A 13,761-nucleotide genomic window follows, 5' to 3' on the forward strand; every position below is an offset into this window, starting at 1 on the left:
TTGGACACAAAACCATCTCAAAAGTGATGAGAACCAGGTTGTACACTAGTAAAACATGATCACACTCATAGGCTCTCATGCCAGGTTGTGCAATCACATAATGGGTCCATAAATCTACGCAACTATCCATGGCGCCAACAACAGGGGATGGACAGAGTTTTGAATCCTCTTAGATGCTATAAAAATTGTCTGCAGCCAGTAAAGCAGTCTGGGAAGTTTACGTTTTCCCCGGAGGCTTCACAATGAGAAGCGGGTTAAGATTGCTGCCAGCACATGGTTTCATTCTGCAAACAAACCATGAATCAAGATACAAACACGTGTTCATGTACATATATATTACTCTGATGTAGTTAGCATCATATGTCACCAAGACCAAGGCAATAAATCTCTCTTTTCCATAAAGATTCAGTGAACCATATAACCATCTATATTTTCAACTATATAACTGTCACATTATCCTACCCAGTCCCCTCATCTTATAGATGTCTGTAATCTCTAATGTGCTATGTTAATGCAGTTTTAATATTATTCATTCAACTAATATTTACCAAGCACCTACTATGTGCCATACTGTTCTACGCACACAGCATACATCAGTGAACAAACAAATAATAAACATAATAAAAATAAACATTTTAGGACGGGGAACATGCTGTGGAAAATAAAACAAAATGCAGTGCAAGTAAGCAGGATGCATGAAAGGGACAGGTATCAGAACGAGTGGGCCAGGGCAGGCCTCGCTGAAAAGGGGAGGTCTAAGCCAAGCCCCCTGGGAAGCAAGGCAGGACACTGGTGGGCATGTGGAAGCAGTTTCCAGGCAGACCCTGTGGCAAGGGCCCCCAAGAGGGATTTTGTGTGGCATGTCTAAGGAAGAGCAAGGGGGCTGGAATGGACTAAGTGAGGGAGGACGTCAGGTTAATCATGGGGATCAGGTACCTTGGCTCCTGGGCCCTCCTGAGGACTTGCACTTTGGTTCTCTGGGAAGGCTCTATAGGGGAGAGAGTGGAGGAATGGCATGATCTGACTTAGGGTTTCAAAGGCAAGCCTTGTCTTCGCTGTTGAGAATAGACTGTAGGGGGAAGGGGAGGAGCAGGAGGCCCTACTACAAGATCACTACAGTAATGGCAAGAGAGCAGGGGAGCAGCAGAGGTGATGAGCCGTGGTGGATGCTAGACCTCCTTAGGAGGTAGAGCTGATGGGGTTTGCTAATGGATCATATATTGGATGTGAGAAAGAGAGAGGAGTCAGGGACAACCCAGTGCTTCTGTTCTGAGCAATGGGGTGAAACGTGACCCTGTGCTCAACTGCGACGGGACAGGCTGTGTGTGGAGTGATTTGAAGGGGATGATCACAAGTTCAGGTTTGGACGAGATGATTTGAATTTAAGATCTTCAAGTGGAGATGTTTAAGTCAGCAGTTAGACATGTGGCTCTGGGGTTCTGAGGAGAAGTGTGCTGATATACAAACGGGAGCCTTACATTTGATGCTGATATTGCTGTTTATAATAACCCCAATTTATTATTAGTGGTTAGAACAAATATAAATAGAGATAACAGAAGTCACACACACACAGTGTCCTACACAGAGAAGAAAAAGACCAAGAATCAAAAAACAAACAAAAGGAACTATCTGTGCTGAATGATTCAATGGTCAGGATCATTTCAACTACTAGAATAAAATGAAAAAAACCTGCACATATTGTTCCTTCCCAAGATGGGGACTGTCTCTTTTGTAATTTTTATAGAAATCTAAAAGTGATCATGTGAAAGAGAAATGAGCTCAGAAGCTGGGATGCTATTAACTACGTTCATAGGTCTGAGAAACATCACATACTGATTACTCAAAGAAACAATACTGGCTCAGAGAAGCTTCAACAAAAGAAGAGTTTAAATGAAACAGTCTTTCATTTCTAAACAGCTGCCCTTTCCACCTTCTTCATAGGGTATTAAGTGAATATCGATCGACTAAGAGTATTAATTGTCCAAAACTTTCCTTTCCAGATTCTGTTTCTAATGCATGACCCTGGGCAAGGTTGCTGGGCAGCGGTGGGGAGGGAGGGGGCTGGAAGTTCTACAGCTGTGGAAGATGATGCAACTCTAAAAAACTCATCTCATCCAAAAATGAAAAACATTAAAAGCTACCAGGAAACCTGCATTAGAGATCTTGCCAACGCTCTAGCCCCAAGCGTGCTGGCACAAAAGTCAAAGCAAAAATTTCAGCACTAAATCAAATTAACAAACATGCCTTAAGCACAGCACAAGTGTAGTTTATTACAATCTGGAAAATTCCATGGTATTTATCAAATCCTAAGCAACGCTATAATGCTTAGAAGTGTACCACAGTAGACGTCATTAACAGCCACAAGTGCGATGGCTCTGGGTGTGTTGCTGTGGCAACCGCGTACTCAGCAGCAACATGCTGTCTGCTTCTCGCCAACCCAGAACCAGAAGCAGAAGAAAAAAGCCAGCTTCCTGATGGTAAGAGCGCAGGGAGTCACAGCACGGACTATCTCCATCCCTCACACATGCGGGATGCGCAGCCCCGTTCCTCAGCTGCAGACCCAGCAACACCCCCGTGCACACGGCATCAGAGGAGTGTACACGGAGAGGAGGGAGACTGGGGGTGCTTAAACAGTCTCGTGATCATCAGTTTCGCGGGGACCAGGCATGAGGGTCTTTTCTGGGGGAGAAAATGGAGAAGTGCTGGTCCATTAGAGAAGTCAAACTGGGAAACATTGTAGCGCAAGGAGATCAGGAAGCAAAGCAGCAGCAAGTAGAATAAGTCAGTCAGAGAAAGACAAATTCCATATGCTCTCACTTACATGCAGAACCTAAAGAACAAAATAAATGAACAAATAAAATGGAAGCAGACTCATAGATACAGAGAACAGACTGGGCTGCCAGATGGGAGGACGGTTGGGGGGGATGGGTAAAAAGGTGAAGAAACGGAGCAGTACAGATTGGCAGTTACAGGATAGTCACGAGGGTGTGAAGTACAGCACAGGGAATAGAGTCAATTTCCTTCTAATAACTCTGTATGGTGCCAGGTGAGTAGTGGAAAATATCAGGGAGAACACTGTAAAGTACATGATCGTCTAACCACTGTGCTGCACACCTGCAACTAATACAAAATCATACTGAATATAAACTGTAATTGAAACATAAAGCTTAAATTTAAAAAAGAAGAAGGAAGAAAAACAGCAGCGGGCTAGAGTATGAGCCTTTGGAGGAAAGCCGTGCCCACACACAGGGACTGTGTGTAAAGGGCAGCGGGCTACCGGCTCGCACATGAGAACGCTGAAACCCCAGAGGAGGCGGAGGAAGTCTCAGACACCGAACCCAGCAACGTGCTTTTGGACACCACCCATTATGCTGAAATGAAAGAGGAACTGTTGAACATACCTTTTCAACTGGTAGAAAGTCGTTTTCTACTTCAATTGACCTTGGTCTTAGTTTTATTTGTTTGTCTTTGAAAATATCTCCAAAGCCCACTCCCTTCACTTTTTTCGGCTGGATTGCTGCAGTTGCAACTGCCCCGTTGGCACCTTCAGATTTGGTACTGCTCGAGTCACCGCCATCACTCTCAGAGCCTGTGGTTTCCCTCAGACCTGTGAAGGAGTGGGATGGGAGAGAAACAGCTCAGAAATCAGTCCCAGCCACGAAGCACCTCACAGCTAGCCTGGAACCACCTCTAGAAGTGTTACTGGGTGCAAGATAACTTGCACTGGGGTTTCTCACTTAGTGTGTTGAATAGGTTGTGTTGCGTAGCTCTGAATTTTGTTTGATCTCTCTCCCCTCACCCTTTAATTTTACAAAGTGAATCAAAACTTTGCAGAAAATTTCCAAGATCTCTTTGCAAATGTGACATTTTATCTCTCCTCAAGCTGGAGCCTGGTTGTCCTTCCAATTTGTTTTGCCACACTCTGTGCAGTAACAACCCTTCCCGCCCCTCCTCGCTTCCCTGCTCAGTCAATACCACATACTGTACCTCCAATCTCTATGACTCATGTCAATTAGCAATTGGCACTGAAAGCAACACTTCCTAAAGGGAAACTGTAAAGCTAAAAGCCATTTAAACAAATTAGCAATTAAAGAAACCACACAAAATTATGACTGCCAAATAATTAAATCTCTTTGGATGGCTTCACAAGGAATAAATGCACATAGACATGTTTCTCTAGTAAAGCAATGAACCAAATTTGATATCGAGATCGGCAAGATGATTGTATTTGTTAAAGAGGGAACAGAAGCTGCTTCCCGGAAGGCCAGAAATTCCCAAGCTCTTCTTCCCTCCTTTAACACCATCATTTCTCCAAAACTGAACTCCATTCCAAAGAAGATCACTGGGGATGTAACACCCTTCCTTTGACCTTTTGTGCCATGTGTTGGAAGTCACAAAATAGTGATCAGGAAGACAACACGGACACTTACCTCCCCAGATTCCTTTTCCCCCAGGCTCTGCCCACAATCATGTTCCTAAAAGGAAGATCCTATTTGTTTCTAGTTAATTTCTGGGTGTATATTCTTACTTCGATGGTGAGCACATCAGTGATGCTATCAAAGGGCAAAATTCAAAGGATATTTTATGGAATACCAAAGTCTGCCATTAAACCTGTCTCTAAAATCCTCTAGATGAGTAGGACAGCTCCTGAATATTGACTATATATCTCTTCATGACAACCATGCCCATGGGATGAATTTTGTTGTCTATTAACCAATTGTGCATTATCTTCCTATATGTAAGGTGGCCTCCTAGTACATAAGAATGATACACCAAATAATTGCTCACATAAAACATCATAAAATGTTGAAGTCACTCAAATAAAGAAGTCTCAGTGCAGGAAGAAACTGTTAAAATGAAAACAGAAAAAATATAGAAAGGTCATTATAAATTGCTAAGAAGTTTCAAGATCAAATCCTTAAAACAATGACAGTGGTTATTGTCACTGTTTTCAATAAAATGGTATTTATAAGCCAAAAAGGAGGAGGGAAGAGGAAGATCCCTAGTGTACATTTTAATTAACTAAAGAACAGCATTTGTGAAGACAGAGGGGCAGAACAATGAGGAGCAGCCCACAACCAGGGGTTGGCTGCAATTTATACAGGGCTTGATTTGAGTGTGCAAACATGGACAACCTCCCAGGATTAGCTATCCATTTTTTCATTTGTTCATTGTTTTTAGAAATATCCCTGCCGGAGATATAATTTTTGAGTCTAAATATTGTGTCATTTCCCCTGTAACATGTTCTCATTTTGCTGTATGGATTCTTCCTTTGTGATAAATGGCTTATATATTCTTTTCTGGCCTGGAAGGAACCATTTGAGGGTAGAATAAAGAAAATGGTTAGTGAAATGAAACCATCACCCCCCTCCCGACCACGACCACAACCACCACACCAGAAGGCAGCTGGACAGATGAAATAGGGCAAGGCTGTTTTAGTTCTTCAAAAAGAGAACTTGGAAGAATTCTTCTATCATTCCTCATTAGCTAGAACCAGAATATTTCGACCACTGCCATCCTGATTTCACTGAGCTTTTGGTTTCAGGGATTCGTTGCCTTCCAGGCTCATCTTAATCCCTTTACATTAACCATTGTGAGAAACACTCTGCCCGACGCGGGGAGAGGTACACAGTCATTCAACCGCACAAGCGTGAACTGGAAAGGAAACACACGGCAGATTTTTCTTCCGGAAATTCTGGCAGCCTGCTTTAATCAATTTTAAGTATGTAAATTAAATATCTGAATAAACTGGGCTGGAGAAATAACTCAAAATCTAGCTCCTTCCCTTTGGAGGGAAAGAAAGGTGACTTTTCGTTGTCACGTCTGTTTGGTAACAGCACCTTTTAGCTACTGGTGCCCATCACATACACTATCCCATAAAATGTCCCTGTGTCATGCTCAGAACACCACATGGCACTCTCAGGCAGTACAATCGAAAGTGTCATCTGCATATTGGGGCCAGTTCATGAAGGGCTCATTACTGGTACACAGCGAGCTAAGTGCAGGAAGTGTGCGTGTATGGAGACACTTAGAGCAGTGGGCTCTGGTTCAACTTCCAGACGTGGACAGTGGACTCGTCCAGGTGAACAGGGCATAGATCCATCTTGGTCTATCAAATGCCTGTGGGTGAGGCCTAGGTGGAGCACTGCACGCATAGCAAAGTCATGCAGCAGAACCAGGAATCTGCCCACCTGGAAACATAAATAAGAATCAACTTCACCACAGACAGTCTGAGAAGCACAGGTGCAGGTTCACATGGGAACCTTCTCTTTCATCGCTGCGGTAGATGCACAAATGTATGCATATGTGTACATTCGCGCTAGGTGGGTGCTTTTTCCTCAAAGTGAGAGGGAACAAAGCCTCCTCAATTTTGCTTTGGCCAGTCATGGAACTGCCCCCTTTTTGTGGAATTTACCTTAAAATTCCAGCACTGATCAATTCAGACCCATGGGCTATTTGTATTTCTTTTTAACTCACATGTATAGTGCTTACTGTGTGGCAAGAACTGTCCTAAGGGCTTCATGGGAGTCATTCATTAATCACATTCGTCTCCTTCCTCTCAACTTTTGGCAGTTTTAAGTCACAACACAAAAGGCTACACATTGGTTTGGCCAAAAGAAGTCTGCCGTGTGGTCATTGGCTGAATGAGCAAAGCAAAACACCATTTCTGGCATGGACTTTCATGCCAAATTTTTACTTCTTTGAACCACACAATGAATCAATGGTGTATTAGTTTCTGATGACCCACTCAGAAAAAGCAATAACTGTAAGAGGTTGACATGTCCACGGGAAGCCATCTTACACCACCCCACAGGCCCAGAGATACTGGGAAAATACATATGTCATGACATGACAAATGCTACGGATCCCTTCTCTGCACACATGGTTCATGCACCCATGTCACACACATGATAGAGGCACAAAGCAAACAAGAAAGCGCCAGGAGCTGGTGGCAGGAAAGCTCGTTCAGCACACACCAAGGAGACGGCACTTATCTTAGGTAAATAAGTCCATGTCCTTGGACCGGAAATTCACAGACATTTGGCAGAAGCACAGGCAGCTCAGGAAAGTGCAGCTGCATCAAAAAACACAAGTACCCAGATCTTATCTTTACAATTGCCTCCTGCTGTTAAGGTCACTCACTGTAAAAGCGTCTGTAGCCCTCCGTCTTTCCCGGTGCAGCTCGGTACAGAATTGGCCCTTCAAAGGTAGTCTTTCCTGACAGTGAATGAGAGAAGAGAAGGGGAGAGAAAAACAAGAGAGGGGGGAAGGGGGAGCAAATGATGGCAAAAGAAGGAAGAGGAAGAATCTTTAACTGAACTTGCCTTCAATGAATCCACTGCAAGAGCTTCATCCGCAAAATTAATTAAAGACCATTAGGCAGAATTTCAGAATGTTACAGAATGAGCCCCAAGTCCCCATGCAACCATGATGTACAATCATGAGCACCCAGAATTGGGGCTTGCCTCTGCACATGACCGACATATAGAATATCCTCAATTTAAAACTGGAAGTCATTTCAACATTATAATTCAAGTCTAGGAAAACCTCAATTAACCAGAAGGAATTCAATTAATTGGATTCCTTAGTTAACTCAATTGTAAAGCATAATCTTCTCTTTGGAGAATATGACCCAAGCATAATATACAATCAGATCTATCATCTTTTATCTTCTACTCTTAGAGAGCTGTATGATACAAACTGATATTCATGACTGCAAGATTCTAAGCAAGGCATGGGATTCTCTTTAAAAGATATTTATCATCTTCAGTACCTTTAAGCAAGAAAAAGTACTAATATGCTAGAGGAGGGCTCTGTCAGTGAGCTTTGAAACCAATAGTGGCATCCATGTCAATATAAGGGTTTTTCTGCCTAGCACCCAGGACATCAGAAAACTGTATTTCTTCAAATATCTTAATTGAGGTTTTGCCATGTCAGTCATGAGACTGTACTGAAGCATGAGGACATAGGGCTTACCCAGTGTCAAATGTCAAATTATCTTTTTTGTTGTTGCTATAAATAGAGGTTATCAATAGCATAAGACTGGACACACAGTCAAAATCCAAATCTCTGTGTAAACATGAGTATGTACATAGAACACACACATACGGCCCTACTTTGAGTGTACACACACACACACACACACACACACACACACACACACACATACACACACACATTCATATGCCCTACAGAGAATACCACCAGCAGGTAACTTGATTTGTGAAAGGCAAACTCAATTAATAAATACATTCCTCTACATTATCCAAGAAATAAGTTCTATTATGACTTGTGAGCTAAATATCAAACCAGAAACTGACCTACAGCTTCATAGAAAGTCTGAGGGATAAAAAGGCAGGCTACGTTTACAGAGAGTCAAGAGAATAGAACTGAGATGGGAGACAGCAACTTGTCTCATTTCTTAGAAACACTCATTAGGAAAATGGGAACTCCCAACAGGAATGACACTGTCAGCTTCTGGGCCACGTCACCCCTAATACATAAAGGGATTGTGAAATACCAGGCCATAACTTCAGTGGAATCAGGTATTTCTAATTTCCGTGTCCTTACAGGCATGGTGGTACACCCTTGTTTTGAAATTTTCTCTTTTTGCTAGATGTGTCCCATCCAATTAAGGCAAAAACTTTGAAATTCACATCACTGGCTAGTTGTGCACCCAAAACCTGTATAATTTTATTATCAATGTCACCCCAATAAATTCAACAAAAATTTTTAAAGAAAAATAAAACAAAAACAATAATCAAAAGAAAAATCAACTGTTTTAAGTGTTCTTGGTACACTTGTAGCTCTTGAGGACTTTGATGACAAAAGCAGAGCGAGTCACAGTGGCTAGTTTTTACTTGGGCAAATTTGTATTCTGCTTAACTTCAGTCATTAAGGCAACACTACTCCTAAGGACTACAGAGATTTTGTGAGCTAGGCCCTCCAAAACCAACAGTAACAGTCCTTTCAGCGTCAGAAAAAGTAAATGTAAGAAAAAGAAATGACTATTTCAATAAGGTTCTTCCAAGTACAACAGAGTCTCCCTGTGTTTCTTTTCAAGACCAAGTTTGAGAATCACTAAGGCAGACCTTGGCACCGCTGTCTTTGAATTGCCAAGCGTTTCTGCCAAGTCCCCTGTGTACTGGCCGTTGGAGATGAAGCCTGGCCTAGGGTGGGTGAGGATATACATATCTGATCTAAAGAGCAAAAGAGGTGAGCAACTGGAAAGCTCATGAATGTGAGTGCTGATTATTATTATTATTATTATTATTACTAGGAGAAACACTCTCCAGCCATTATTAAATATTAGCACTTGAAGGCAGCAAACAGTGTAAAAGAAAAGAATTTAAAAATTTCAACACAAAATCATATGCTTATGTTAGCATCAAGTTTGGCTTAAAACTCTTTTTTTAGCAATTTACTAATTGTTTTTTCTGCTCATAGAACATCACACAGAAAACAATATTAATATTAAAAAGAAAAAAAGTCTAGTGATGTCACAGAGTTGGGGTTTGTCAGCCTCGCTTTATTTTTTATAGGCAAGGCACCGAGCAATCCATTTTTTAAAGTTAATGAAATACAGTATTTGTATATTACTAGAGTGGTTTACCCTAAACTTCAAAAGGCCATCTCCATCTCTTTCTTAGTTTGACAAATCACTAACGTATCAAAGCCTAAAATTCAAAACTAATAAATTCAGAAAAATAAGAAAGTCAATTTTAACTGAAAAGCATGGTTATTTATGGTTATAGAAAGAAACTGCAAACTTCTTCTCTAAAAATTATGAGAAATAACTGAAAATGTTTCTGTAGCTAAAAGATGGTTTTTCTAAACCAAAAAGAAAAAAACTAATACAACTAGCAAATACTTTTCAGTTTATGGCAATTATTTTAGAATTTAAGAAATTAAATAATATAAGAAAGATGTTAGAAACAGAAAAGACACATTTACATGTTAAATGTAAAGTAAAATGTATATGAAATTGAACTTAAACAATAGTCATATCTGGATTTCTTTGCCTCTAAGTTTAAACAAATATTACAGATTAAGGATATTGTCTGACTATAATTTGATGTAATATCAACATAACTTCTAATTAGTTCTATTTCACATTATTTAGTCAATACTAGCATGTGCAAAATTGTAGCTGAAAAGGTAATTAATTACTCATGATCTGTAACAAGAAGAAGCAATAAGCTAAACTGTACTGATTTGAAACTTGTCATATGTTCTGTTAGAGGGTGAACTACAGGCCATAATGGAGGAAATGCCGACATGTATGGAAGGCCTGCATAAAATTGTGGCCTCATTACTCATAAGCCAGGCCACACGTAGGACTTAATTTTATTGGTCTTTAGTGTTCTTACCTGACACCAGGCTAAATGATCTACAAATTCCTTTCCATTCCTAATGTAAGATTCTGCCTGCACTCTTACTGCAACCAGTTGGATGTTTTATTTTTTTTAAAAAAACCTAATTTACTCAAACTTTTTTCACTATTGATCTTTTTCCCATGTGTTACATGGAGCCCATTTCATTCTTTCAAAAAATTCCTTGTTGGCACCATTTTGTAAGCCCAAATGAGTCAACAGATCTGGGTGCTAATCATCAGTGGCTGCTAACATTCAAAAAGAAAGACAGCCACACATTGTGAGCCTCCAGATAGACTATATAGTATCACCTATGAAGCAGTTTTGAAATATATACATATAACCTGATTTAGAATGCCCCTAGATCTAATTATCAATTAATTTATAGTAATATAGAGTAAATGTCATATCAGAGATTAAATCAGCAAAGGCAGACTGTGGGAAACGAATGGACAAAACATCTCAGCTTGTTAAGGGAAAAAGGAGACCCAGAGGAGGAAACTGGATTCAAAGAGACTTGCAGCATCAACAAATCACAGTGTATGTACCTTCTTTGGACACAGATTCAAACAAACAAATTGTATTAAAAATAAGACTATTAGGGGAAAGTGAACACTGATGGTAAATTTAATTACATTGAAGAAATTGCCATTTTTTTTTTGTTATGGTAACGGTATTTTTATTGATACATATTGAAATACAGTCATGCAGCTCCTTGGCCTCCGCATCAGATGCTAGAATGGCTCTGGTTGCAACAGAGCGACACCCCAGATGGGCAGAGCATCGCCCCCTGGTGGGCATGCCGGGTGGATCCCGGTCAGGTGCATTAGGGAGTCTGACTGCCTCCCTGTTTCTCACTTCGGAAAAATAAAAATAAATAAAAATAAAGAAAGAAAGAAATAGTCATGTGTCACTTAACAACAGAGATACCTTCTGGGAAATGTGTCGTTAGGCGATTTCGTCACTGTGTGAATATCTGACTACGCTTACACAAACCTAGATGGTATATAGTCTATTATACACCTAAGCTTTAGGGTCCAGCCTACTGCTTCTAGGCTGCAAATCTATATAGCACATTACTGTACTGAATGCCATAGGCAACTGTAACACAATGGTAGCTGTATAGTTAAACATATCTAAACCTAAAAAAGGTACAGTATAAATATGGTATAAAAGATAAAAAATGAGACACCTGTATAAATGGAATTTGTAGGACTAGAAGTGGCTCTGGGCCAGTTCATGAGTGAGTGGTTAGTGAATGTGAAGGCCCAGGACATTAATATACAATACCATAGACTTTAAAAACATTATCCCACAAGCCCTCCCTGTTTCCTCATGAAAGGGTCAGAGATGAAACATCAGAGCTGCCAGTGTCACTCCATGAACAGGGATGTGGGCTGGACTGATTGGAAATACCAAGGAGAAACTGCCTGCAGTGGAGATCCCTATAATAGTGACTCTCAAGAGGGAGTCAAAGGTGGCCTGAGGACCAGTAGGAATCGGAAGTCAAGACGGATAAAGAAAAGAACACAGGGGACCATCAAGGCAATGTGGCTTTGGCTATTGCATGTCACAAGAGTGGTCAGATTAAAGAACTTTGTGATAGTCATTAAAACAAAAGAAGGTGTTTAACGTGGAAAGGATGTAGAACTAAGGACTCAGTATTTGGACTTTGGAAATTTGTTTTTGGTTCCCTTGACTCTATCTGGCAAAGGCTCTCTCTGCCATTTAATTGGGCGAAGAAATAAAAATTACCTATGCTTTACACATTACAACCTGAAAATATTTCCAAAGTATTGGGACAGGCTGGCTCCACATGACCACAGAAAGCTTTTACTGAAATATCGCCTGATACTTGTGAAGGCGGCTCCTGGGGGCCAGTGTTCTTGTACATGGTCTTAGGTCCTCAACATGAAATGGACAGCCATGGACTCTGAACACAACAAAGCTGGATCAGGGACGGCTGTGGGACCCTCTGAATATGTAGATGGCAGACAGCTCCTCTGTGCTGAAACAGGCCGGTGGCTGACCCATGGGGATGTAATTGGTACACTCAAAATAGAGGTGCTGTGAGTGAGAGGGAAGCTACTGCTCCTGCCAGAGGAAAAGAAATCGCCCTGAATCACATAGCCTTCCCTTGCTTATAAAAAACTCAGCTCCAATCTTATGGGAACACCATCGTATATGTGGTCCCTCATTGACTGAAATGTCATTATGTGGTGCATGACTGTATTTACAGATAAAATTATATGATATCTGGGTTTGCTTCAAAACAATATGGGGGAGGATTATGTAGTGGTATAAATACAACCATTTGGCCATATTGATCATTGTTGAAGCTGGGTAAAGAGCACACAGGGGTTCATTGTACAATTCTCTAGACTTGTGTACATGTTAGAAATTTTCTATAATAAAATTTTATGAGGGAGGTACAGAAGGATATGGGAGGGATAAATGGTGACGGAAGGAGACTTAAACAAAAAAGCTTACAAAATCTTTTTTAAAAGCACCATTAAGGTTTTATAAATTCTATGAAAGAAAAAATATTTTCAAATTTAATTATGTACCAAAAAGTAACTGCTACATTAACAATGAACTTTCTTATCCAAGATTAAATGTTTAAAACAACATATCAACCAATATAATTACTGTAATGCTTTCCTTGATAGATTAGATTACACTGAACAAAGATCTGAAGTTTAGGGATTTTTTCACAACCAACCACCATAATATAAAAATTTATCAGGGTAAAAGAAAAGCTAGCTCAAGCAATTTGCATCTGTCACTCAAGGATAAAAATGCCTCTCCTCAGAGTAAGAAAGGATTCAGCAAGCATTTAGTGAACACCTACCATGTGTCAAGCTGTCTTGGCATCCTTCCTTATAAATCTAATACAATATTTCTTCTATGGCATTCATAGAAATTCAACTGAATAACAATCCTCAATTCTTTCTGGAAGTAGAACCATACAGAGTACCAATATCAAATAAGTATGTGCACATATAGGGGTATGAGTGTGTGAATGTATGTGTGTATGTGTGTGTGTGTGTGCGCGTGCATGCGCGTAGCAAAGAGATATACAAGGATATATTGTACACAAAGTTTTCTTCATAGGTATTCAGATAAATATTTTATGTCTTAAAAACCCCACCCTAATGTTTGCTAGCATTTAAATTACAAGGGTTTTTATATGCCCCTAGAATCTCTAAAAATTACCAAAATGCCACTAACAGGAGTTTAAATTACTACTGGAGCCAAGTAGTAATGAAGAATCTCTGTGGAAAGTAATTGTAATTTACGAAGAATATTAAGTGGGCTGCTCTAACAAAGACTTGGATTAGTAACAGTTTAGTTTATACCACAGTACAAAGCTAGCTATCTTTTGGAC

General features: G+C 40.3%; 1 protein-coding gene across 7 annotated transcripts in view; it reads right to left on the minus strand.

Annotated features, from left to right (window-relative positions):
* SH3KBP1 (SH3 domain containing kinase binding protein 1) overlaps positions 1–13,761 on the minus strand; it is a 442,009-nt gene that overhangs the window by 137,108 nt on the left and 291,140 nt on the right. For 4 of the 7 annotated variants that reach the window (XM_066357664.1, XM_066357661.1, XM_066357657.1 and 1 more), the window contains 2 exons: positions 7,144–7,218; positions 3,402–3,607 (listed from right to left, as the gene is read on the minus strand). In XM_066357664.1, coding sequence (XP_066213761.1) covers positions 3,402–3,607; positions 7,144–7,218 — 281 coding nt within the window. The remainder of the gene's footprint in view (positions 1–3,401; positions 3,608–7,143; positions 7,219–13,761) is intronic. The other 3 variants (XM_066357663.1, XM_066357659.1, XM_066357662.1) reach the window with 1 other exon arrangement.

This window comes from Saccopteryx leptura, chromosome X (genome assembly GCF_036850995.1).
Source record: "Saccopteryx leptura isolate mSacLep1 chromosome X, mSacLep1_pri_phased_curated, whole genome shotgun sequence".
In the NCBI taxonomy this organism is placed as follows: Eukaryota; Metazoa; Chordata; class Mammalia; order Chiroptera; family Emballonuridae; genus Saccopteryx; species Saccopteryx leptura.